General features: G+C 40.3%; 1 protein-coding gene across 8 annotated transcripts in view; it reads left to right on the top strand.

The window, feature by feature from the left end:
• CNTN4 (contactin 4) overlaps nucleotides 1-27,867 on the top strand; it is a 780,243-nt gene that overhangs the window by 613,256 nt on the left and 139,120 nt on the right. For all 8 annotated transcript variants that reach the window (XM_057706190.1, XM_057706194.1, XM_057706187.1 and 5 more), the window contains 3 exons: nucleotides 1,036-1,220; nucleotides 13,557-13,693; nucleotides 15,945-16,074. In XM_057706190.1, the coding sequence (XP_057562173.1) occupies nucleotides 1,036-1,220; nucleotides 13,557-13,693; nucleotides 15,945-16,074 (452 nt within the window). The remainder of the gene's footprint in view (nucleotides 1-1,035; nucleotides 1,221-13,556; nucleotides 13,694-15,944; nucleotides 16,075-27,867) is intronic.

Genomic DNA, 27,867 nt, shown 5'->3' with positions numbered 1-27,867 from the left:
TCATCACATGTAAAGACACCCATAATGTACTTTTGATGGAGCCCTTTCTGCCTTTTGAGTTAGTGTCTGCCTAATGAACTTAAATTTCTGTAAAACAAGTATAGTAGAGTTGATGGCTCTAATTATTTAAATACCATCTCAGGTTTTCCAGAGAAGATTAGCAAGTCTTTAGTCTAATTACTTGTCTGTGTGTTTTTCAGAAAAATAAATAGGTAAATAATTGTATCCCCTGCTAGGAAGCCTCAATCTTAAGAGCTGTGGTTAGCTCACTAAACCATTGATTCGCAGATTCAGTGATGCCCTTGCAATTTAAGATGCGTTCTAACAGTTTCGGCTAGAGGATGACAGATGCCCTGAGAGTACTTAAAGACCCCACAGATTGCTTCTTTCCTTATCTCACTATTTTAAGTAAAGTTTCCTCAAAACACCCTCCTAATGGACTGCTACAAGTTGATAAGGTTCCACAGAGAGTGTTCCAAGAGGCAGAAAGTAGAAGCTGTCAGTTTCTTATCCCCTGAGCCTTGAAACTGACATCACATCACTTCTGCCTTATTTCAATAGTCAAAGTAGCAAGAGAATCCACCGAATTTAAGGAGAACCCACCAGAGTAGGGAGAGAACCCACCAACACATCTTAGTGGAAGGCATCTTTAATTCTTCACATTTGTGCGTGGACATTTTTATTTTCATATTTATGATTTTAAAAGAAACACATGCATTAGCAAAAATATAACAAGCATATAAAATCTGTTTTTATTTCATTGGTAATATTGCATATTATATAGGTTACCTTATTTAGGGTTAAGAAAGGTTATCTGATTTTAAGAAAGACACTAAGTATATAATAATGCCAGAGATGTGGATATATCTCCAAAATCATAATAGTGATACATGAATAAATGACATTTGGGGAACACTGTGTACTGCAAGCTTGTAATGTGTAAAACCAAGAAGAAAGGGGTTGTAAGGAGCATAGGTTCAAATGAAAGAAACAGCTTCTCTAACTGGATTCACTCTCTTTTTTTCTTGCTATCAGTCCAGTACCAACTATTATCTGGAGAAGAGCTGATGGAAAACCGATAGCAAGGAAAGCCAGAAGACACAAGTCAAATGGAATCCTTGAGATCCCCAGTTTTCAGCAGGAAGATGCTGGTCTGTACGAATGCGTGGCTGAAAATTCAAGAGGGAAAAATGTAGCAAGGGGACAGTTGACTTTCTATGGTAAGATTGTGTTTCCACTTTATCATTTGTTGACCTTCCTGCTGTTAGCATCATAAGCTGGGAGGTTTGCACTCAAGCTTTTTCAGGAGAATTGTTCAAAATAGGATTGTGTAAAACCCTCAGTTTGCTGCTTAATTAGCATCCCCTGGGTGATTCTCGGTGTGGAAAGGGTGGGTTGGGGGCAGGGATGTGGACAGAGCAGAGAGGGAGATACAGTCTGATGTGTTTGGGAAATGAATGTTAGTGTGAACACACTCGCAAAGGACCTGTTTTCCCTCCTGCCATCGAGCTGTGAACCTGACACAGGAAACGTTTTGTTATTCCTGCTCGTGATTTATTTATTCATTTTTAAAGCTTTCTGCTTTTCTTCATTTGAATTTTGATTTGGAGCGCCTGTTCATCCTTTGTAATTGCTCCTATTTGGTAGCGATTTAATGTGGTACCACGAACATTTCAGAATGCACACTGTCCAAATTTAGTTCTTATCTGAGCGGAGCATGACAAATCTCTCTCACCCCAAAGACTTTTTCTGTGCAGCTGCTCCTGTTTCAATCAAATCATCGGCATTGATCCAAACATAATATAAATGTAAAACCTCTAGCACGTGGTCATCAATTGAGCCCATCTTGGAAACCCTGTTTGGGTATTGATTTGAAATCCAGGAAGGGATTTCATTGGATAGGCATTTCGAAAGCAAATTGAGTTCTCCCAAAATGCAACATGCCTGAATCCCATCTGTCTGGCGTATTGAAAATAAATATTATAGATTGATAATTATTCAACAGTTGCTTAAGTAAACAACAGTGTATATTGAAAGGATGAGAGCAATTGTTTAGGAGCAAGTTGTAGCCAAGGCTTTAAACCTTCTTATTTCTTGCAATAACTGATACCACGAAAGTCTATTTATTTCATCAATTCTTCTAGAGCTTTTTGGTTTCAAGATATGGGTCAGTAGTCATGTAAGGTTTTTTAGAAGCATGATTAGAAACTGGGTGGAGATTTTGAATATCAGCTAGCCTTCAGCAACCTCCCCCATCTGGCCCTCAGCATTTTGGACTCATACCTCTGACATTGCCCAGGTGGTGGAAGAGCACACATGGTTTTACCAAGTGCTTCACTTGATGACTTGAGCACCAGTTTGAATAAATACGCACTCTTTTTTAATCGCCCATCTTCCTTCAGCAATACTAAAGGATCAGCTCTAGCTCTACTCATGCGAAATGACAGACTTGAGGCTTAATCTTTGGTGGTGGTTAATACCTTATTTGATTGGTTGAAAAGCAAAAGACATCACAGTTCATTGTCTAGAAAAAAACATAAGACTGAAGATTACAGATTTGGTCAGTGGGATGCAATCACTGTATTTCTTAAGTGTTCAGGATACATTTTTCTCTGCAATGTAATAATTATTTCTCCTCTGTCAGGTAGTAACAACCTGAAAATATTCAGGAAAATGGCCAGTGTTTTCTTTTTTTATTAGTTGGATAGATTTTTCCATCCAGTTGCAGTGGTTCCTAAATGTTACCTGTGTTGCTCAACTAATTGATTGAAGTCATTTTTCACTTTCATGATTTTCTTTGAAGTGAAATATCTGTTTTCAGTATGTTAAAAAGGTGTGAAATTTTCTGTCACCAGGAGTTGACAGAGTGCTTTCTAGTAGGTCATAGGTCTCCTGCACTGGAAATAGAAGATTCCAGAGTTACTGATCTGGAGAATCAACCTTGTCACTGGCCCCCGGCCTTGTATAGTGAAAGGTTTTTTCAGGTATCCTACCTTGGAGATGAAACTCAGGTCCTAACAGTGTTTTCCTTTTAAATGAAGTTACCTGCATCCATGCATGGAGAAAAAAAGCAGAATGAAATTTGCCTGCTTTCTGAAAATACCTCAGCTTTTTCCTCAGTTGTCAACCACCCTTGGTGTTAGAAGCTTGTCCAATCAGTTGACTTTCATGGTGCTGAGCTGTTGCATCTCTGCTTATTCTTTTGTTTTTCCTCAACTAGTATATCAGTGACACAGAGATTAGCATATTGTTTTCATTGTCACAGGAGAGCTTAATTATGCAAAAGTGCTTGGCTGTCTTTTTTTTTTTTCTTTCTTTCTTTTTTTTTTTTTTTTTTTTTTGGTCTTTATTGGGTTTGCCCAGTGCTGTGTTTCTAATATCCAGCTGCCTAGATCTCCAATTTAAATGTTATTATAATTAAAATCACCATGTATTTCACAAAAGGGCAGAAATTAGCCCCCGTCACTTATCCATGAACATTCTGTCTTTGTTGACAAGAAAGTTTCTTGCAACGTTAAGATGTGCTGTGCTTGGGGATTATAAACCGTGGGTTTCAGTTTAGAAACCGGCTTCTCCTTTTTGGTTCCAAATTGCTGCATCCCATTCATCAACTTTTCGTTTCAACAACCATGGACAGGTGTGCTCACTTCTGCTCTGGCCTGACAAAATGGCAAATTTTCTGATCCTGCACTGAAACCATTTAACCTTCCTCCAAAGGCCTTCTGGGCAAGGTTCCATTGCTTCTACATTCCCTATGTCAGGAAGATAGAAGCCCCTGTACCTGTTGGTGTGTTTCCACTGTGGCTGTGTCTTTAGGTTACCATGTGCTACTCATGGTTGGGATTTGGGAAGAACAGAAACTCGTTCAGACAGAAAACATTTTTACATCCATCTTCCCAATTTATTTTTGCCAAGGCCTATACTTGTCTGTGTGGTCTAATTTTAATCCGCTCTTTCAGATATTGTTTACCATGAAAAACTTCCTAAAAATAAATCTATTATATTTTCAGGGGTAAAATACTACAGGTCTTTGTCGCTTAAAGGTTGACATTTTCCAGAATGACTTTAGTATATCTTTAATTTGTTCAAAACAATTTTTACTGCCTTCCATATGGCAGGCAGTGTTGGGCACTTAGGGCTGTAAGACAAATCCCTGTCTTCAAGGAGCTTATCTTTTACTAGAAGCTGACAGGCAATTTACTATTAAGCAAATAAATGAACTAGAAAATTTCATAATGTGATAATAGTTGTGGAAAAAAATGATTAAGATGATATGATAACAAATAACCAGGAGCAGAAGAAAGGCTTCATAAGATAAGGTAGTCAGGGAAGACTTGTCTGAGATTTGACTTCTGAGCTGAAACCTAAAGGATGAAAAAGAGCCAGGCTTTCAAGGTGTACTACATTCCAGATAGAAGGTAAGGAAGTGCAAAGGCCCTGAGACATGAAACTACTTAACACGTGTGAGACGCATCAAGGAAGCTGGTGTGACTAAGTTATCATGAGAAAGGGCAAGAGGTGTGGAAACATAGGAAGGTGACAGATGATGCAGTACCTTGTAAGCCAACCACAGAGTTTTGGTTTCATTCTGATCATTATGGGAAACCATTGGAGGATTTTAAGCAGGGGAATGACTCAGTCAGATTCATGCTTTTAAAAGACCGCTCTGCTTGTTTTGTGGTGATTAGATTATGGGGAACCAAGAGTAAAAGCAGGACAACCAGTCAGGAAACCAACCAAGTGAGAGATGTTGGTGGCTAGGACTCAAAGAAGGAAAATAAATGGAGACGACATATATTTTGAAGTTAGAAAGAGTAAGTCACTCTCATGTCATTCCTACACTTAGCCATTTTATAGATAAGGAAACTGGTTCCCAAAGAGAAAATGTTACTGATTGAACTTACACAAGCAGGGCTAGATTCCAAATGTTATGCCTTTTCCTTCATGCTAGAGGTTCTCAAACTTCAGAGTGTATTAGCATAATCTGAAAATTCTATTAAAATACAGACTACTGGGTTCTACCCCCAGAAGTCTAATTCTGTAGGTGTAGGGTGGGACCTGAGAATTTGTTTTTCTGTTGAGTTCCGTGGTCATGTTGGTGCAGCTTGTCTGGAGTCTGCTGTGTGAGAACCATTGCTCTTGTGCTGGGCTGTCTTCAAGTAGTAGAATGAACCCTAAGATTAAATTACTGCAAGCCAAAGGTGTTCCTGCTTCCCGTGAAAGCTAGCAGCTTGCTCTCACATCAAGCATTATGGCCAGTCTACATAGACAAAGTAGATGGAGAGTGCTAAAGTAATTATCTTTGAAGAAAGGAAAGAGAAGTATAAAATGGACTTAATTCACTTGATAATTATTCATCTTTCCACCTCATTATGTCTGTATACTCACTTCCTTTTTCCACAAATAGACCAATAGAATAACAGTCATCATTTAGAAGAATGAAGCATGAACTAAAGGAATCTGATATTTAATGCCTTTTGTACAATTTTTCCTATACGTAACAGGTGTTGAGAGTAAAAATTATCTTCACCGTGAGGAAATAGGGAATATAATATTCGAATGGTGAACAAGGCTGTTTTTCATAGAGTCCTATGGTGTTTGAGCTAGAAGGATCTATTGGGGCCAACTCTGATTTTCATGATTTAAAAAAAAAGGCCCAGAGACATAAAATAACTTATCCAAGATGATAGAATGAGTGAGAATCACAGATATGACTAGACCTGCTTTTCTGTGTTTCTTTTCCTGCCAGGAAGACATTTTAATAAAATAGGTAAAGGAGAAAAAAATTCAGCAATCATCCAGATACTTTTTCTGCTTATTTTCCACAACCAGAGTCATAAATTAAAACCTCCAGTTGAACAATTAACTTATTCACTTCCTATTTTCTAAGATTACCTCCTGATTATTGAGACCAAAAGAGCTCTTTTTTATTTTCCTCTCCAACTTACATTTATGGCTATATGTCTAGACCTTGTGGGCCATGGTTCTTTGGCTCTAAAGGCAAAACTATACACTTGATGACACTGCAGATGATTTTGGAGTATCTCTAAGGTCAAAATACAGAAGCATCATGTAGCACCACATACTAATTTCCCCACAGGTGTGCTATGTATATGTGATCACTAGATAATATTCAGCCCCACAGAGTGGCTTAAAGGACAGCGTGAACAAAAATGAACACAGCAGAAAAGGTAGTTTTACAGTAAAGCCGTAGTCTGCTTAATTGTCCTAGATAGAACTGATATCGAGAACCTTAATATCCTTGAGTGTCACTTATGATAGTCCCACAATTTGTGTTCCCGTCGCTTCATCTGGTAGTTACAATTAAGTGGGTTGCTGCACTTTTTCAAGGGGTGCATGTGAAACATGTTGTAAATGATGGTCAGTGGGAAGTAATACAGAAGTAGGGTTACAGGGGCCTTACCCCACGAGAAACTTCAGACCCGGAACGAAAACATCACATCAAGGACAATGTATTGAAATGCAGCTCCATTCCCTTACTCTGTTGCCATGGAAGGCAGAGGTAACTGTTACAACTCTTATCTCTCAAGGAATATTGTTTAAATTTACTTGGAGCAGGTTTTGCATTCATAGATTCATTAATCTGAAAGTTTCTGTGCTTCTCTAGAGCAGGAGTTCTCAAATTTTGGGTTTCAGTCCCCCTTTCCACTCTGAAAGATTAGTGTATACTCCAAAGAACTGTGGCTTATGTGGGTAATTTCTACCAATACATAGAATATTAGAAATTAATACTGAGATTTTATTTGAGTACTTTATTTTAAAATGACAATAATATGATCAGTGCGTATTAACATAATTAACGTATTTTAAGAACACTGTACTTTTCCAAACAAAAAAAGAGGGATATTGTTTAGGTTTCTGAAAATGTCTTTAATGTCTGTCTTAACAGAAAAAAAGCTAGATTCTTATATGTGCTTCTATATTTAATCTGTCATGATTGCTGTTTTGGTTGAAGTATATGAAGAAAATCTGGTCTCACACAGATTTGTAGGTGGAAAGAAAGGCTCTCATGGACCCTCTGAAAGAGACTTGGGGAACCCCAGTTGTCCTGAGACCACACTTTGAGAACTGTGGGTGCAAAAGAATACTCCCATCACCATTGACATTAGGGGCATAGTTTGAGAGCCTATAGGTAGAGTATGGATGTTGAAGCCAAGCAGGCCTGTGTGCCGGTCCTAACTGAGCCACTTTCTGAATCTGGACTTTAATGTGTGGACATCATGTGTAAAATGGAGATGACACTTAACTTGCAGGTTATTATGAGGTTGAGAAATAACATGTAGAAAGTGATGCTGATTGAGATATTACATTAATGCTTAGTGTCCACCATGATTGGTAGTATTTTGCTCAGAAGGTGGATAGGGGATGGAGAAAGGGGCGAATTTAACCCAATTAGAGCACATTCAGAGAAACAGCAGGCAGTGACTGAGTTGAGGACTAAAACCAAATATAAAGAAATTAGTCTGCGTTAAACTAGATGATAATTTGGTTCATTTGGTTGGAAGTGGGCTTAGTGAATCAGCCTTAAGACCTTTTTTATGAACATATGGCTAATTTCCAATCCTTTTTTATTCGTTGATTCATTTCTCAAGTTCTGAAATGATTGCAGCACATCTAGGAAGAAAAGAGAAAGTGTATGCTCTTATAGAAATTGGTTAGCAGTAAAGGAGTTAAACCAACCCGTACAAAAACAATACAGGTGATGGCATAGAATGGTTGTGCTGTTTGTGCCCCATAAGCTGTGTGTGTTCAGGAGGATAGCAGTTGACACCTCAGGGAAGGCTTCACGGAGGAGGTGTTTCTGCAGAGTTGGACACCGGATAGGGGATGAAGAGGGGGAGGACATTCCAAAAAGACACGTTGTTTTGAACAAAGATATGAGGCAGGAACTGGCTTATTGGATTTGAGGACAAAGAAGACCATTCTTTGACAGGAGCTGTGTATTCACCAGGCATACTTGGAGAGAAAGTGAGAAAGCTAGGTGGAAGCAGATGACACAGCACTTTAAATAGTAGCCTAAAAATGTGAAATTATGGCAACGTTCTCTTACTTTGTCCATGAACAGCACATTCACACATCCTATGCGTTATCTCATACATGGATTACTTCCTACAATCATATCTGTTTTGTTTATTAATGAGTACCTATTAATAGAAATGCACCTGCTTTTGCCCTTAAGTGCGCCTTCACATAGCTGCTTTTTACATTCTCTGTGGCTTATTGTTACCTATGAGATGGTTGGCCTGATGACACCTCCTTTGCCATTGCCAGGAGCAAAAGTGCAGCGCAACTTACATAGAGATGACGAGACCACAAGTAGGAAAGTCTGAGTGAAGCACTAATTAGCAGAGAACCCAGGAGATCCAAGAATTCAGATGGTTCAAGAGGTAATTAAAGGTTTAGCACATTCAAGTCAGAAGGGACTTTAGACACCATCAAGTTCAGCCTCCCCTCGATTCAAATGAGAAAATTTAAGCCCTCAATCTCCAGGTTTCAAATCCAAAGCTCTTTTTACAAAAGGACGAAATTTAGATACCGCAACATAGCATTTTTCAACGTGTATGTGTTGTTAAATTGCCACGTCATTTTTTTTTAATTGGGGTATAGTTGCTTTACAGTGTTGTTTTAGTTTCTGCTGTACAGCAAAGTAGAGCTCCCTGTGCTATACAGCAGGTTCTCATGTCATATTATCATATTATTTTTAAACATGAAATTTTCACTATTTGAAACAAAGCAAGGCTGCTCTCATTGAAGGAGGTCCCTCCCAAGAACCCTCAGAACTTCAAAGAACTGAATTTGAAAACCTTCCTTAGCAGGGGTCCCCAATTCCCAGGCCACAGACTGGTACCAGTCCTGGTCTGTTAAGAACTGGGCTGCACAGCAGGAGTGACCAGCAGGTGAGTGAGCAAAGCTTCATCTGTATTTACAGCTGCCCTCCATCGCTCACATTACCGCCTGAGCTCCACCTCCTTTCAGATCATTGGCGGCATTAGATTCTCATAGGAGCGCGAACCCTACCGTGAACTAAGCATACAGGGGATCTAGGTTGCGTGCTCCTTGTGTGAATCTAATGCCTGATGATCTGAGGTAGAGCTGAGGCCATGATGCTAGCACTGGGGAGCGGCTGCAAATATAGATTATCGTTAGCAGAGAGGTTTGACTGCACAGAGACTATAATAAATCAGTTGTTTGCAGACTCATATCAAAACCCTATCAGTGAGTGGCAAGTGACAATTAAACCGCATCTTACAGAGTAGACTGGACATAAGTAACACACTTCTGGTGTCGCTGTCTCCCATCACCCCCCAGATGGGACCGTCTAAGTTTCAGCAACACAAGCTCAGGGCTCCCACTGATTCTGCATTATGGTGAGTTGTGTAATGATTTCATTATATATTACAATGTAATAATAGTAGAAATAAAGTGCACAATAAATGTAATGCGCTTGAATCATCCCGAAACTACCCCTGCCCCCTGGTCCATGGAAAAATTGTCTTCCGTAAAACTGGTCCCTGGTGTGAAAAACGTTGGGGACTGCTCTTCCTTAGGATGCTGATTGCTGGTGTTGGGGTGGGGGGGGTGTGCTGGATGAGAGCCTGAAGTCAGGAGTGGAGATTATGAGGGGAGGTCAAATTTGGACCCTAGCACAGAACACAGCATGAGTGTTTCTTGTAAAGCTGGTCCTTCCTTTCAGTGACTTCTGCAAATGAGAAGTTGGGGGTTTAAGAGACAACTGTAACAATACATTGGAAGGCTCTTTATAGTTAGGTTGGAAAATAAATAGTTGAAGCGCCAATACTGAGAATGTGGATTCAAGTAAAGATGTTGAGAGTATCTCAGTGATTCTGTCAACAGGATAAGAATTCCAGGCTAGAGATAAAGATTTGGGAAGCAACTGTTTTTATGGGGAACTGAAGCCACGTAATTATCTTCAGGCTCATAGAGCTCACTACCAACATAATTCTTAAGTAATGTTAGCCAAACCTCTGCATTCCTCAGAGATGGTTCATCTTCTCCAAGACTGTGTAAGCAACCAGAAATAATTTTGAATGGCTACAGGTCATCATCCTAATAGCAATTTAAATTGTTTTCCCCCATAATATCCTTTCTTTAAATTTTTTAAATTTCTAAGGTCTAAGGCTCATGATGGCATTTCTTTCTATTAGAAGTTTCTGGTTTTGGACAGTCAGAGAGCCAGATACGTCTGAGAATTGTTTGACCACTAAGTTCACATTGTGTCTTTCTGCAATATAAATTGTTACTGGATAAGATGCTTGCATGATTCCAGTGCCTGGAATACACGTTGACTGAGGTCATTCCTGGCAGTTATTGAACAAAAGATTGAAATGAAGAGCTTGTTCATTTATCCAGGAGACTAACAGTGTCACAAGGTCAAATAAAACACAACCATTTAACTTTATATTTGAATCTGTATCTTGAGAATAAGACTTAAGATGTTTTAAAGGAGCAATTCTTCTATTCAAACCTTGAAAGAACATGAATGGCCAAAACAGATGGTTCTGTTTTAATATGTGGATATGATTACTTCTGTTTAGTATTTGGGATCTATATATATAATGCCCCAAAAGGCATTTAGACATAGCCTTCTTTCTGAAATAATAGGGCTGAATCTATTCAAGTTTTGCTTGGAGCTATTTTTTAAGACGTGGACTTATAAAATGTAGTCGAACTGAGATATTAAGTGATAAATACCATGGACCCACATACATTATCAAAAACAAGTTAAAGGAAACAATATTTTCGATTATGCACTAAAATGGACCATTTGTTATCCAAGAACTGGGTGACCCGAAGAGATATATAGAGATATGAGCAATTTCCATCAGGCACAGGACTATTTTGTTACAAAAACTCACCCACTTAGAGATGATTCATCAAGTCTAAGTGAGTGGCAGGAGAAACCTTTACTGTGTGGGCTTTTGCCCTGTAGATGTGCAATTGGCATGTTAAAAGAAAGATTATCTCATTCTTTGCCATTTATATAATATGATATTCCATTCCTGATGCCCCGGGCCCGTGTCCAGATATTGACCGTATGAGGAACATGTTTATATCATTTCAAATTCGGCATCTATGAATTCATTTTACTTCAGGAAGAATAGGTTTTTATCATCCAAATTTGGTTTCCATGAATTAATTTTACTTAAAAAAAAAAAGAAAAGAAAGTACCTGATCTTGTCTCACAAAGGCTGAATTTGCTGTTGATTTCACCTTGACCAGCACAAATTACTACCATTGAGCATTCTTGTCAAGCACCTTAACCTCCATAACCCTGTTGGAAGAGACAGAATGAGCCCTCAGAAGTGTTTAATTAGTTAGAACTTTGCAAGATCTTTTCAAAATCCTTTCAAGGCCCTCCCTTCGCTTCCTCATCTCCTTTTTGAGATTGCAAGGTTGTGCTTCCAGCTTCCTGTATTTTTGAAAGAAAGCAATGAATAAGCCCAAGAGTTGCAGGAAATCTATGACATTGAAATCTCAGTCTCTGCACGTGGTTTTGATGTTTCCTTTTTGAACTTCAACTTGACATTGCTTCATAAGTTACATTTGCCCTTCCATTTATTTTTTTTCCTCCTTGCTCTCTTTGAAAAGTTTGGCTTAGTTGTTAATATTCCACACAGATTTCTGTGGCTTTTCTTGCTTGCTTTGTTTTCATAAACTCTGTGGGGGGTAAATATTCAGCAGGTTGAATGGGAAATCAGGCACACAATTGCCATTAGCCTTATCAGGGTTACACATCAAATTCTCCAGGCAGAGAAGGAAAAAGGTATCTACTTTTTGAGCTCCCTTTGCATTAGCAGCAGGAAGATAAAGAACAATGGCAGGCTTGAGGCTCTTTCAAGGATAAAGGTTATAACCCTTCCTTCAAGTTAATGCTTGTTGATGTTGTAACTTTTTTTTGAAAGTTGACCCTTTCAGCCTCTCCTTATATGCAGCAATGCGTCATCCCCATCAGTAGAGGATTTGTGAAACTGTGCTTTGCTCTTTGAAAATCATGAGATTGCTTACAGATGGATAAAAGGAGAAAGCTGCATTTATTCAGGGACCTGGAGACCTCTGCTGGTTAAGTGACTTGTTAGTGTTTTTCCAGTTCCGTTTATTATTGGGAAGATAAAATAGCTTGGCCTCAACACTAGTCATTTCCTTTTGAATTAAATTACGGTTGATCGGTAGCCCCACTGAATAAAGATACTGAGGTCAAGTCGGCAAAGAGACGTTAAGAATATTGAGTAGCATCTTCTAATTAAATACAGATATCAATTCTGACCATTAGGTTTACATTGGTAGGCATTATCCTGTGAAAGTGCCTTGTGAGAATGATAGCTGTGCTTCTCTCCTGCATGAACTTGGGGCCGAGAGTCTTCTGCCTAAATACAGTTGCCATTATAGTTACCAGTGGCATGGATTGTGCTTTAGGGAAGGCTTGATATTTATGAAGACTTTTAGGGAAGATGGGGTTAACATTGTCTTTATCTCTCTTAAGAACAAGGAAAGAAAATGTGACTCCAATTGAAGCATGAGAAATGAAGCATAATTTTGGTGGGGGGCGTGGTGCAGGGCATGGGGCAGTGTGAGAATTCAGTGCTGTCTTGAATTCCTGTGTTAGATTGTGGGCAGGACTTGATTTCTTAAGAAGGTTTTGGTAAAAGCCAGGACCCATGCATAGATTTGGAATTCTAGGGCCATAGGCTTGCAGATGACATTCTCTCAATATGAAATAAGTCAGTAATAGAAAATGATGATAGTCTTGAAGGAAGAGTCACAAAAATTATCCTTATGACGTGTGTGAGACACCCAGAAATATAGTGGCTTAAATAAGAAGTTTATTTCTCTCACATGTATCTCTCCCAAAATAGGCAGGTGGGTCTGGGGCTGCTTTACTCCACAAGGTCATTCAGGGTCAAGGCTGGCAGGTCAGCATTTTCATCCTACGCAGCTTCATCTCTGAGCCCAAAAGTGACATCACTTGTCACTTTTTCCAATCAGTGGGAAAGGGCAGTGAGAGTCCAGAGTGAGCATCTTTAAGTAAGTAACCTGCAAGTTGCTCCCATCACTTTCACACACATCGCATATCGTTGGTCTGAACTTAGTCCTGTGGTTACCTGCAGCTGCACAGGAATCTGGGAAATGCAGTGTGTAGCTAGGAAAACATGAGCCCAGCTGAAAGTAGTAGGGTGGTTGTGGGAGATTTCTCATATTAAAAGGAAAAAAGGAAGAATAGGTATCTAGAGGGAAGGGCAGTTAATTTTACCACATGGCTCAAGGTAGTTTTATTCATTCTGCCCTTAGTGATGAAAAAACCAGCCACGTGGGCTGCAAAAGTAGGACATTCAGAGTTGGACATAGGGTGGGGTGTTTTATAAAAGCACCCCCTGAACTTCTACCCAGCTTTGTAATTTGCATAACCTCTGGAAAAGGAATTTTATTATAAGCCTATTTTTGTCCCTTGATTGCATGTGGTAAGCATAGATTGAACATACACTGAATGTACGTCTTTGCCTTGTGAACTGCTATAGCTCAACCTAATTGGATTCAAAAAATAAATGATATTCATGTGGCCATTGAAGAAAATGTCTTCTGGGAATGTAAAGCCAATGGAAGGCCCAAACCCACATACAGGTGGCTGAAAAATGGCGAACCACTGTTAACTCGGGTAAGCAAATGGATAACTGTGTCTTAATATGGACTGTATTGTCGAATGTGGTCTTGTTGCTATGGAAACAGAAAAATGACCAGTTGTTTCCAAAATAATACGCAACCAAATGCCATTAATAGTGGAAAAAGTGAAAGTGAATGTGGCCGATAAATAAAAACTGCACATAAATCCAATTCTCCAGGTTTGTTCAACCTTGTTAAACGTCTATACTAGATTTTTGGTCTTCAGAGATTAATCTCTCTGGCTTTACATTTGGAAAGTTTTGCTGAAGGTCTGGAACATGTAATTGTGCTAAGACACAAATTTGCATGTACGCTAGACGAGAGTGAGTGAGTAAGAGCTCTCAGCATCCAAATTCTCCCCTTGAATGTGTTTTTATTATCTTCTGTCTGTGGAGACTAGTGAACAACATGGTCCAGTACATTCACTGGCAATATGCCCACTCTGCCTCAAACATGTAGCAATGACATATGCAAACTTGAGACTAACGTCTCTAGTGCAACAAAAATAGAACAAAAACTAGAAGTGATGACCAAGGCCGGAGGCACCAGCGTATAGGCCTGGAAGCAGGCAGCAGTAGCTGAGATCTCAGTTATAGATGGTACAAGAGTACAATATCCTTGTAGCTAAGGCTTAAGTGAAAAAAGCAGCCAAACTGTTGCCTGGCTTAATAGGGCTCTGTGATGTAAGAGAGTTAGAAGGTACCAGGCTATGCCCCGCCACTGGCCCTGGACAGGAAATGCAGTAGTCCCAGCATCCTCGCAGATCAGGAGCTGAGAGAAGCCATGAGCAGATCTGTTTCTGGACCAGCAGCCCAGGGAATGGGGTGGAGGCAGCCACAAAACTGCTAAACAAGGGGGAAAAGACCCACAAAAATAACTCCTTTTCCAAATAAGCCTGCACACCAATATTCCAAACCACATGCCAAAAATTTTTTTTTCGAAAGATAACCAACCTGTAGAACAGTCTAACAAGGAAATTGGAATAGGTCTGGTAAGGATGCTCAGAGAGGTAAGTGAAGGAATGATGCCCATGAAAATAAATGAGGGGCGACCTTAGAATGAGGAACAACTGGGTCCAGTTTAGTTTTCCTTATGTGTTTTCCTACGGAATTCACATGTTTGCTGAAATTGGACATTTTCCTCAGACCCCAAGTTGAGAGCCAGTTTTTCGTGCCCTCGTTTCCTCCCCACTCAGCCCCCAGGGAAGAGCAACCGCTCTGAACACTTGGCGGGATGTCAGTGGGTGGTGTGCGCAGCCGCAGAAGTGGGCTGGTGTGATGAGCCTGGTCCGCACCCTGCCACTCACACCCCTGCCTGTCACTGCCGCGCTCCTCTTGGTCCCATGAGTCTCTCAATTCTAAAAGCCAAGCTCAAATCGCTACTAGAGAATAGGTACCAGGTAACTGGCATTTTTTCCCTTTCTTTTATGTGAGAAAACATGGATGCTTATGTAAGCCTCATAGGGCATCCACCTAGCTAAATCACAACCCTGAGGCAAAGAGAAAACCAATAGTCTTTATATATTTTACTTTTTTAAAGGGCAGGTCTCCTGGAGAAGAGGCGATCCTTTGGGGTACTTATAAAAATGGACACCTCAAGTTACATAGCCTCGGGCTGACGAACAAGGATGGTCTATTGTGCTATACACTAACTTTGCTTTCTTCAGATCGGCTGCCAGCAGTTGGGCCTAAGCTTAGATCATGCCACCAAGAGCAGTCGAGTAAGGGAATGTTAAATTATTAATGCCTACTGTTTTTCTTAGTAAACTTCAACAGATATTAAATATTTGTCTGCGCTTCATCCAAGAAGATTACAATCCTGTTAACCTTCATAGTGTTACCTGCTCATAATTTGAGTGTTTTAACTCCTCTAAGCAGTAAATCTACTTGTATTTCCCACTCCCCACCCCAGTTTAGCACAAAGCCTCGGAGTAAAAAAGCATTTTAAATTTCAAGTTCATCTGTTTAGAGAGGATATTAATCTGAATGGTTTCACTATTAAATCATTGAGAACTCAAGAGAGTCCTACGATTTAAATTCCATTTACCAACTGATGTACGGGTTGTTCCATTTAGCATCTGACCCGCCACAAATTTCGTTGACAGATAAATAGATCATGTTATGTAAATTGCTTATATGATGGCTATTTTCTTCCCATTAAGCCCCTTTGATATAACATGCAGCAAGACTGCCTTAAGGTTTCAGTTGTAGAAGGTCATTGTTTTGTGTCCCTCTTTTCTTTCACAGGATAGAATTCATCTCGAGCAAGGAACACTCAACATAACAATAGTGAACCTCTCAGATGCTGGCATGTATCAGTGTGTGGCAGAAAATAAACACGGAGTTATCTTCTCCAGCGCAGAGCTTAGTGTTATAGGTGAGTCTTTATACCGGAAAGAAAAAGAAAAGTGAAAACTTTAAATCACTAAACTAACATGTGCTTGGCCAAGCATAAATGTTCAATCCAAGGAGAAAGGGTGAAGAAATCTTTAGACCAAAGATATCGCTCGAGAAACAAGGAATGCATTCTATAAGCAATAAGAGACCACTTTCGAAATTACCTTCTGATGCTTACAATGGGTAAAACAGTCCCCTTGGCACTCATTTTTATTCCTCTATCGACCTCTCTTCTAAATTGAGCAAAGTTTCTGAAATACTTTAGCCTCTGTTGCTGTCACTCTGATTGGGTGCAAACTTCAGCGTGGAGAAAGGAAGAGCTGTCTTGGTGTGGAAAGGTGTGTTTGAACAGCTGGTAGACTGCATCCTGTTCTTTCACGTCCGAATTTTCCAGACTATGTGATCTGCCCCTCCAGCTCCATCTTTCACCATGTGCCCCTTTCCTTCTGCTCTTCAGTGATGCTGACCTTTCTGTGCTGTGTATCCATCATCCTCCCTTCCTCCACAGGCTACTGGTCCACACTGTTTCCTCCACCTACAATGCTTTTCTGTCCCCTCTTCATTTCATTAACTCCTTCCCCGGCTCCCTCTCCCAGCTCTATGGCGGCTTCCTCCGGAGGTCACGCCTGGCTTTGTGCGCACGTCAGTTCCTCCTGTTAGTTTGCCTCCTGCCTTTTAACCTTCCTTTATATCATGCTACAGTGGGGTTTTACATTTGCTTATATGATGTTCCTGTCTTTTTCTGTCACTGCACTTCAACTTCCCCATGATGTCAAGGACCATATTTGGTTTAACTCACCATTTAATCTTCAGGACTTGATGCAATGTTGAAGCACGTAGCAGGCACTAAATAACGAATAATTAATGTGAGGATGAACGGCTGTACTAAGCGATGAAGGAGTTGAACAGAGACTGTCTTAAAGAATGAATTAATGAGTTAAGTAAACCATTGAAAGCATAAGTGAATTAACAAACCTATGGGCATTAAAGAAAAAAAAAAAAAAAAACTCCATCACCTTACATTTGTCTTGTAGAAAAGCCTTGATTCTGACTTCAGAATTTATCTTAACTATCTAAGCAGCAGTTCTTCTTAGAGATAGAATAACAGAAAGATTATAAATAAGATAAAAGCAGCACACAAAGGGAGCTGATTCCATAAGTCCTGACAGTTTGCCCAGATTCAGTCCTGACTTGCCTTCTGCAGAGCACTTCTTGGTGCCTGGCATGTAGATCTGACATATGTAAGTAGACGCTCTGGAGATGAATGTCCTTACAAACCATGCAAAGTAAAAAAGGAAGGAAAAGCCTCCATAATTGTTGTTCTCACCAAATTCTTTACTTGAACCAACATCCCATCAAAGACAAGAGTTTGTGAGAGTTCACGAGGCTGTAGTCCTTCTCAGAGAGGCCTAGGAGGTTTCTGTGCTTCTGGAGTCATGATCAGCTTGGCTTGGCCTACTGTGAGGATGACCTAAACACACATACCTCCCACCATATAAATGTTGAGAGCAATAATTCCAACTTCCTCCAGGACAAGTATGATGGTCCCACCTTGGCCAAGTGGGCTCTGATGATGGGTAGTTGGAGCTGAGTCTTGTGGAGGGCAATTCACGAACGTATATTGCTTCGGATATTCTGCAGAAAGAAGCGTGTTTTCTATTCACTGTTGTGTCAGCTGGTTAGAAGAACAGCTAAAACTGACGGTGTGTGGCCTAAGGAATGAATCACATTGTCTTAAAACCCTCTAGGTGAGGGCTGGCCAATTTATAAGTCTGGGGACACCATTATAATTTTAAAAAATTTTGTAGGTCCCTTTGTTAAAATAAGAAACTGTGAGGGTAACAGATGAGTGGAAATCATGGGATGTAATCATGGCGTAAAGATAGACAATGACTTAAAGTCCCAAAAGCAGAGCCTGAAGTGAGAAAGGCTATTAAATGATTTTTATCGAGAGCACCTACCCACAGCTGAACATAGCAGTATGTAGACGTGTGTGTGTATACATCCATCTCTATATATCTATGTCTATATCTATATATAGATATTCATAATGTACACATCCCAAGATCCTCACCAGATCCTTTCCCTTGCCCCTACCCAGGGCTCGAGGCCTGTGAGGTGATAGACACTGCTTCAACTCTTACCTTCAGAGGTTTATTTCAAATCATTTCTAGTTGGAACTAATTCCAAATGAATTCTTGATCTGAGTCCTTTCTTAAGTCCCTTGAGATGGGCAAGCAAGATCAGTAAAGATAAGACAAAAATGCCTGAGAAGTTATTTAACCCCCCTGATCTCAACTTTGTGGAATATGAGAACAGTTAAGGCATGTCAGTAAATGATACAGGCCAAACAAGTGGTAAAAATAGTACGTCTTCCAGAAATTCAGGAAACAGAGTTTAGCTAATGGACGAGGCTAGTCAGGTGAGCCTTGAAAAATAATTTATATTTGTGTAGGCAAAAAAAAAAAAAAGGACCAGGAACATTGCAGATGAGAGTGAAATGGCCTGAACAAAGGTTCAAAGTTATAAAACATCTGGATAGTTTGTTACCCACAGAGAATCCTGAATTTTTTTCAGAATTTTTGATTCAAATACATAAACAAAGAAACAAAATGAAAACAAGATACTTCAGTATAAGGAAGAAAACCGTATGTTGATTCCAGCTATTGATCAAATATCAGCATCCTTCGATGCTAGAGAGTAGATTCCCTTTCATGCTGGGTAACAGCCCTGAAGTCATGAATAAGAGATGGTTAGGAAGCATATATTTAATAGGCTTTTCCCTTGGTCTTGTTTTATGTGTTCTGTCTGGGTATTTAATGTATATGTAACATATCTATATTTAATGGATTGAAACTGCTAAATAATTAACCTAGGTGCTGGGTGATTTACTCACTTGGGTGGGTGAATGCTATAGAGAGACTTTTACCTTGAGGTCAGTATATTAGAGTAGGCCTAGTTATGAGTGCATCAAATAGAAATGTCCTTGTTTGTGACTGACCTGTTACAATTGATAGTTTATTATTCCTCAAGGCAACTGTTCCCAGACTTTTTCTCCTGTGTTAGCCTATGTCATGGATGTAATTCACTCATGTGACATATGTCTGTGGGCGTTTCTGGGGTGCTACACAATTCCCTGGGTCATACCATCATCTCATCCCTCTCTCCATTTGTGAAGGTGTGTTGGGACTGGAGTGAATAGACTCTTATAATCTTGGGGAAATTTGAATCTTCTATAAAAACTATAATGAAAAAACCAAATTAGGTATTTTATTGGTTGAAAAATAACTTTTCTAATGAAATATTTCTCTTCGTGTTTAATGTTTGTGTCCACTTAGATAGATGATCATATTGGTACTAGGGAATGCTGATTGAATTGCCAAACTTGAAATTTTCTGTGCTGCTCCGTACAAAACACGAATGTCATTTTATATATATCACGGGGTAAAGATAGAGGATGCCTAAACCCTCACAAGCAGAGGCAGGGATTCAAGTGCCTGTGCTGCACTGAAGGCGTGTCTTCTGGGACAAACCTGGAAGAGACAGCAAGCTGAGGTGGTGATGGAGGGCAGCTGAGCAGGAACATGGTTTCAGCTCAGGTGAAGTCTAGCCTGTAGCACATCATGCAGGGGAGGGGGGATGTCTGGAGTATAAACTGCATCTCAGAGCTCTTCCCACCTGAGGCAAGGAGGCTGACCTGTTTTTAAATCTCTGCATCAGTGGACTGCCCTCTGGGTGGTGGTGGCAAAGGCAGGGCAGATGGAGCAAAACCTCCTAGTGAATTTCCCAGAGAAGGGGGCAGCTAAATGTGGTAAGTAACCAACGCTCACAGCAGCTGGGGCCAGAAAAAAGAATCTGTGTGAGGGTACCAACAGCATTCTCTACAGAACACCAATGATTTTCTAGAGCAAGATGCTTGGGTACTTTGTCCAGTTTACCTGGGTCATAACTGGCAGTGTCACTAGAGTATCTTTGATTTTGAAATGGGATAACCTATCCCAAAGAGCAAATGAGTGTCTTCCCAGTGGTCTTGAACGTGACCTGACTTTGTCCGGATTGTATAAGGAATAGAAGTAGCTTCACCCTGAGGGGTTTCCGTCTGATGGTTCAGGACAGTGGGGATTCTCCTGGCCTGTGTGGTGGAGGACATCAGACCCTGGCAGGACACCCCAGTGCCATTAAGAGACTGATGGTCCGATTAAAGTGAGGTGCAGGCTTGAGCAATTATCTGGTTAATTTGGCATTTGTCCAAATGATTGGCTCACAAATTAGAAAAACATTAAGGCTAAACTAAAAGTTATTTCACAGGGACTTTCACAAGTGCTCATCTGCATCTAAGTCTGATTTCTCAACTGCCTCGTTGAGCCAGATTACAGAATAATCAAATGTGCTGAGTGTGATCAGCATGCAGTGAGAAGACAGACGCCTTTCTTACTCAAATGTCATCTAGGCAGGAGCTTTGCTTAACTCATCGTGAAGTGGGAAAGCTCTGCACGTGGATCTCAAATGCAAATTTGATATCTTTAACACGTTACTAAGCTTTCATTTATCAGTAAAATGAGGGTGTCCCTGTCAAAACTAAAAGAGATCACATGTGAAAACTTCTTGCAGATCTAAAGTGTTTGTAGCAATATAATAAGGTGTTTTGTGGGTTTTTTGTTTTCTGCTGTTTTTAACTAGTATCTATACCAGACGCTTATAATGTAGACAGCCACACGATCACCAGTAGACACCATTCCAGTATTTCTCAAATTTTGCTGCAAATGGTAGTCATCTGGGGAGCTCTTGAATAGCCGGATACTCTACAGTCCTCCCTACCGACTCATTCAATCTCTGGGCCTGGGAGACTGGACTTTTATTCCTTTAGTCCTGAAAGCCACCCAGGTGTGATTCCAATGGACGGCACCGTTTGGGAACTACTGCTCTAATTCATCAGATCAGAAGGTTATTAAGTTTTCCTGTGGTATTGATTCTTAAACTTTACCACACCTCAGAATCACCTGGAGGACTTGTTAAAACACAGATTGCTGAGCCCTGCCTCCAGAATTCCTGACGTAGTAGTTCTGGGGTGGGGCCTGAAGATGTGTATTTCTAACAAGCTCCCAGGTGATGCTGTTGCTGCTGGTCCACACTTGGAAAATTTTCCTGTCCTGCAACAGGAAATCTAGCCTGAACAGACGGGGTTTTTGTTTGTTCGGTTGTCTGGTTTTTTTAGGTTGCATACAGTCAACCTAGCAAAGCTTCTGATTTGGATCAGGACTCTGATCCCAAAGCCCTGCTGCAGAAGAGGAATATCAGGCATCAGAGATTCCAACCATGCCTTAAAGGCCCCATTTTACCAAGATGGTGAGTTAGGGTAAGGCTCACAGAGTGACTTTGGCTGCCATGTGAGGATTAAACTAAGATCTTCTTGGCGTGGCTCTTGTGGCTTAAAGCCGACTGAGGGGAGACATTGAAATCTGAAGGATAAATATTATGGCAATCCTGTATGTCATGTTCCCCAAAGAAATGCCTTCAGTAAGTTAGAGTTTAAAATATAACTCGGGAATGCAGCCCAAGGCATCGCTAAGTATTGCTACCATATACTGTTGGCCCTCTGTATCGGCAAGTTCCGTGTCAAAGGATTCAACCAATCATGGATTCAGAACCCATGGATACCAAGGGCCCACTGTACTGTCCTTGCACCAAAATCTCCGAGTCTTCCGTAAAACTGCTCTGAAGGCATTTTCCATTCCAATGTCCATAGTCCTTTACATGAAGGGATTACCAGTTAATTCTTAGAAATGTAGAATCAGGAAGAAATTTCGTCTTCTAAAAAAGTATATGGTTTCGTTTTGTGTTTTGTTTTTGTGGGTTTTTTGATTTTGTTTTGTTTTTTGTTTGTTTCTTATCAGTCACAAGGAAATACACTCTTTTCCCCTCTGCCTATCTTGTTGACCCGTGTGCTTTGGCTTTCAGAAGCTCATTTTATTGTACTAAGTCTAATAAGGTTGTTTCCTACCCTTCCTTGACTGCCGCTACATTTTACATGTATTTATTAACTTTGTTTCTTTTTACCATTATCCACAAGTCTCTTTGAATTAATAAAGAAATTAATGAAATAAAGGAACTTTTTTTTTCTCTTCACTTTCTGGCAACAAATTGATTCTATTTTGCTAGTCTGACCCAGGGACTGTTCGGATTAGTGTTCAAAAAGATTTAGCAGGGACTTTCAAACTTTGGTGCATGTTTAAATTACTTGGAGAGCCTGTTAAATTCAGATTCTGACTTCAGGTCTGGGGTGGGGCCTGAGATTCTGCATTTTTAACAAGCTCCCAGGTGATCACCAGTGCTTCCACTCTGGGGATCACCGTTTTAGTGGCAAAAATTGTGAAATTTAAATTCTTAGGTTCCCTTTCATGGTGGGTAGAGTTGAGGAGGTCCTCCAACTGATTCTTACGATCAGTTAAATTTAGGTGCCCCCATCTAGGATCTGCTCTCTAGAACCCTTTGTTACCCAATCTTAAGCCATCCCAGCAGAGGAGCTTTCTAACTTGTAACATCATGTAGGAGTTGGAGGGAGGAAGAATGGCTTGTTGATATAACCACTCTACTTCCAATTAATCCAGGTTTTCTTGATTGAACTGGTATTGACAAAAGCTCTATTAATCATGTGAGACAACTTCTTCTAGAAATAGAGCGTTTGTACCAACAACATTCCCAGCTTTTTTTTTTTTTTCCCCAACATGAGCAGACATTGACTCTTCTAGGCTCCTGGAGAAACTCATTTGTACTTCATATGAGGAACGTTGCTTTTAATAAAGCCTTTTGACTGTGGTTGAAAATAAGCATAGCACAAAGGCAGAAAGCAGAAAACCTCCTTCAGTTAAGTGCCTTACTGAAGGAACATGATAAGCAAGAGATGAGTCAGTGCTGGGCTATGTGGACATTGCTCGTCCACATTGCGGTGTGTTTCTCTCGAGCCTGTGTGTCTAAGGCAGGGCATGAGCAGCTGAAGCCCTTAAAACTGCTATGATACTGTCACTCACACAGTGTCAGGAAGCAGATTCTTTGAACAGAATGAACCAATCAAAGGAACTGGAAGGGAATTGAAGTTCCCGTCTTCTCACCACTGGATTGGCTGTCTGGGAGTACCCAGGAGGAGAGAGGAGACAGTCATATTGCCTAAGAGAAAGGCCCGGATCCGGGGACAGCTGAACTCACGGGGCCCCCTTGGCCTGTACCCTTCCCCTAAGGATGCGCTTTAGGGAAACAGGGAAAGGATGTCACGTGCCGGGGCGAGTTCCTAGGGGCAGGAGCTGAGTCTACGTATCCTTCTCAGTTCCGCATTCAGTGACTTCCTGTGGGTGTCCTGAACTCGGCCCTCATGGGAGTATTTACACCAGAGAAATCGGCAAGCACCAAAACCTAAGGACTTTGGTGTTTCCTTTTGCTTGGAGAGCCAGTTGCTAAACATCTACCACCACACCAGTTCATGGGGTATAAGACCACAGCCAGCACTCTGCATCCACCAGTTATGAGGGGGCTGGCTGTATTCATTGCACTATGCTGTTCAAATGAGGGACTAGAGCATCTGCAGATTTTGGTACCTTCAGGGTTCTGGAACCACTCTCTCCATAGAGACCAGATGCCAAGGGACAACTGTATGAACAGCCCAGATTGTTTCTTGGGTAATTCTGCTTCATTTGACTGAGGTCCCGAGTGGATAGGGTGTCCTGTACACAAGCCAGGAAGTTCAAGAAGCCATTTCTAACCCCACTTGGATAAAAGAAAGAGCTGTGATATCCAGCCGAAGCATCATGAGAAGGGAATGTCCTGCCTTGAACTGAATTCCCGAGTTCTCTTCTACAGCATACATTAATTCAGCACGTGTTGATTGTACATCTACTTTGTGCCAAGGACTGTGGTAGGTCCAGGATCCACAATTCACAGTCTCTGCCTGCAAGGAACTGATGATCTAATACTTGCTGGTAACAAGTACTACCATCTCTTAACCACTGGAATTCTAGAAGTCTCACAGTCTAATGCTCTCTTCTGTTAATTCAACAAATATTTCAATCTCATGACAAAGTTACTCAGTCAAATGTGGCACTGTACTACCACACACTACTTGTTTAACCAAGGACACGAATATGTGCCAGTGTTTAGGACATCATGCCACGTGTAATGAAATATCACTAATTTGGACATATGTGAACGTCAGGGTGGTTACAGATATGTAAAAGTGTATACTGTCTTATTATCTTCTTATAGATAGAGTAGCTCAAGGGAGGTTAACAAGGGTTTAGCAGCTAAAGCTTTTAAAACATATAAGAATGATTTTCAATCAACATGTGAATTATTGTCTAAGAAATGAGGTTCTAAAATGGCTTTAAAATATTTTCGTTTAAATAAGAAAGATTCCACCCATGTCTACACAATTAATTTTTGGCTTCCTAAGCTTTATAAAAAGAAAAAAGGACGAAGGTGGATCCTCCTTTTTGGCAGAGAAAGGGCTGAAAGACCTTAAAATGGTTCCTGTATTTGTCAATTATCATAGTGCCTGAAATGCCAACATTAAAGATGAATTTCTCATCTATACCAGGATGGATTAGATACGACTACTCAGCAACAGAAAGGAACTCACTATTGGTCACTCAGCAACCTGGGTAGATCTCAAGAGCATTATGCTGACTGAAAAAGGAAATCCCATAAGATCACATAATGTATGAATATATATATATATTTTTTTTTTCTCAAAATGACAAAACTATAGAGTTGGAGAGCAGATTGGTAGATTCTAGGCATAGGGAGGACAGACAGGAGGGGGCTGATGTGGCTCTAAAAGGGTAGTGTGAGAGAGATCTTTGTGCTGATGGAAGCTTTCTATATTTCGATTTCAGTGGCAGTTACAAAAGTCGAAGTTTTTAGTAAAATAACATAGAACTCTGCACACTGTACCTATGATCAGTTTCCTTGATTTGATGTTGTTCTATGCTCACATAAGATGTAATTATTGAGAGAAATTGAATAAAGGATACACAGGACCTCTCTGTATTATCTTTGCAACTTCCTGTGAATCTACAATTATTTCAAAATAAAATTTTTTTTTCTATTTTCAAACAGAACTATATTTCTTTAAGCTTTTCAGCTTAAAATTCTCTAAAAATGGTGGTGGTAGTAGTGGAGATAGCAGAGCGGAAGAGTAGGTATAAAGGACTTAATTACTCTGGGAAAATATTGAACTAAGTACTTCATGTACAATACATGTATTTTATTGCGTCTTCAAAGCAGCCTTGCTACTGTAAATATTATTCGTTTGGTTTTATAATAACTTTCCCAAAAGAGCAGAAGCCCATAAGCAAGAGCTACCGTGGTAGGAGGAGCCCTTGGGGAAACAGGATGTTCAGCGAATTAGACCAAAACCAACAGGGCAGAGTATTGGAGACTTAGAAGGAACACGTTATGCTGATATTAGAATAGAAAACTCTTACTTCAGAATTCATTGAGAATCTCCTTGTGAATATCATCCCTGATCAGAGAGGCTGATTTTGCATCAGCCATTCTGAAATGATGGACCTAGAAAGAAGAATATTTCCACTGTAGCCAGCCTTCTAGTTACCTACCCAGCAACCAGGGGAAGTTTGAGGTTTTAATATCTGATGCCAGCGTTGTCTCCTCAGTGGTGGAAATACTTGAATGAATGCGTGTACTCTGGGTTTATTTTTATGGGTTGATGAGGTTATAGTTAAAGATAATAGATAAAGGTTAAAATAATACGAAACTCTGAACTTCTGAAAGGGCCAGCCTTAATAGTCTCCATCGACTGGCAGTGTTCCCAGGGGTGTGTCTATAGACTGTGATAGACCAGGCACTCATAATTATCCTTTCCTCTTCGATAATAGAATAAAACATCATACCCGTCTGTTTCCCAGATGGGACTGCTTCTGCACATCCCATTAAGGAGTTATCATTCTTATTCTTACTGTCCCTTTTGAGAAATAATCCTAAGGCACAACTTCAGTTTTCAGGGGTTCTGTTGGCCACTTAAAATACCCTTGACATGTGACCAAGAGCCATTTAATTAAGTAAAAACAAACAGTTGAGAATTGCATAGAAGGCTTCTCTCAGCCGGATGCTTCTCCTAGGTAATGTAATGTTAATGTATTAAAAATCATTGATAAATAATAAAAAGTTGCATTTCCCACAGGAAAGAGTGCCTTTAGTGTGACTTACTCCAGCACTGGGAGAGCAGTGCCCCCTAGTCGTCTGTGTAAGAAATATGGTCCTCGACATGTACTAGATTTAGCAAATGAGGATGTCCCAGGATTGGTGCTGCTCTCAGACTCAAGTCAGTAATTTGGCAATTGATTTTATCTTTTCTGAACTGTTCGGGACCCACTGAAGTTTCACATTCAATGTGCACTAACTTTTTCCAGTGCCAGCAAAGGTTAGAGTCTAATAGTGCCCTATGGGGCCCTTATCAATAACTTTTAAAACCTGATTCTCTGTGAATGTTCAATGAAACAGCTCCTTTGGCTTTGCCTTCAAGCCTCTCCTGGGCCGATGATTGGGAAACAGAATAAATACAGGGTTCAGACATGAAAAAGCGTCATCCCATGATCTTTAGAGTATCTCAGATGTGCAAGATGGTCACAAAATGGCAGTGTTAAAAAACCCGTTAGTGAGGCAAGTATTCAAAAACAGGTGAAGGTCTGACAGGTTTTCCCTAGAAAGCATTGTAGGTTATGGTGGCAACTGATAGATTTGCAGAGTTAGATCACACTAGAAATAAACTGAGCAAAAGTGAGTAGACAGAGAGAAAAGATTTAAATTTATAATTCCGTTTTTATTAGTGAAAGACATTCAAAGGCAGTCTTATCTCTAGGATATCCGAAAGAGAATATGCACATACATAGTACAGTACAAATGCTTTTGAAACTGGAATGTGAGTCTTCTGCCTTCTGTGTGGCTGATAGCATGCTATTTCAAAGCCCTTAAAAGCAATACATAGTTTTTTGACAAATACACCCATGTGTTGTGCACGGTTTGATTTATGTAAACTCATTCCAAATGCAAGTGCAGAATTCCTCCTGAACAGATGAAAAATGTCTGCCTAAAGTGATAAAAATATATGTGTGTAGCAAGATACAGTTTTCAGACAGGATTTTTATGTTACAGATTTGTAATTCTATTCCACAGAATACCCTTTTTAAAAATCTTCTAGAGACCTGATTTGTTTTTTTTTTACATTAATGTGTCAGTTCAGGTGTTTCCATAAGATGGGAGTGAGTCTGTTCTGCTACAGGAACCTTTCTGTGGGACTTCCCTGACAGTCCAGTCGTTAGGACTCCGAGATTCCAGTGCAGGGGGCACGGGTTCAATCCCTGCTCAGGGAACTAAGATCCCTCATGCCATGCGGTGAGGCCAAAAAAAAAGAACCCTTCTGTGTTGAAAATTAGCATGTGGGGGAGTGGTAAATGGGGAAATTAGGTCAGTATAACAGATGCTGACTCTGTCCATATATGTCACTGGTTCCAACAACCCCGCCAACTCAGGTCAACACAGCTAGCCAAGGCAGAAAGCATACTGACCGCGACTCCTGTTCAACCCATATTTTTCCTTTTGACTCAGTTTGGCCACATACTCTCACATGCTGTTGTTCCAAGCGTGGTTCTCCTCAGTCTTTCTGCACTTTCTACTTGTTTAATACTTTACCAATCTCAACTCTACTTTCTTCCAGTTTTCTTGTTTCATCAAGCTATCTTCATACACACACACACACACACACACA

The sequence above is a fragment of the Hippopotamus amphibius genome, chromosome 13, assembly GCF_030028045.1.
Source record: "Hippopotamus amphibius kiboko isolate mHipAmp2 chromosome 13, mHipAmp2.hap2, whole genome shotgun sequence".
NCBI lineage: Eukaryota > Metazoa > Chordata > Mammalia > Artiodactyla > Hippopotamidae > Hippopotamus > Hippopotamus amphibius.
This window is presented reverse-complemented; position numbering and strand designations above follow the sequence as displayed.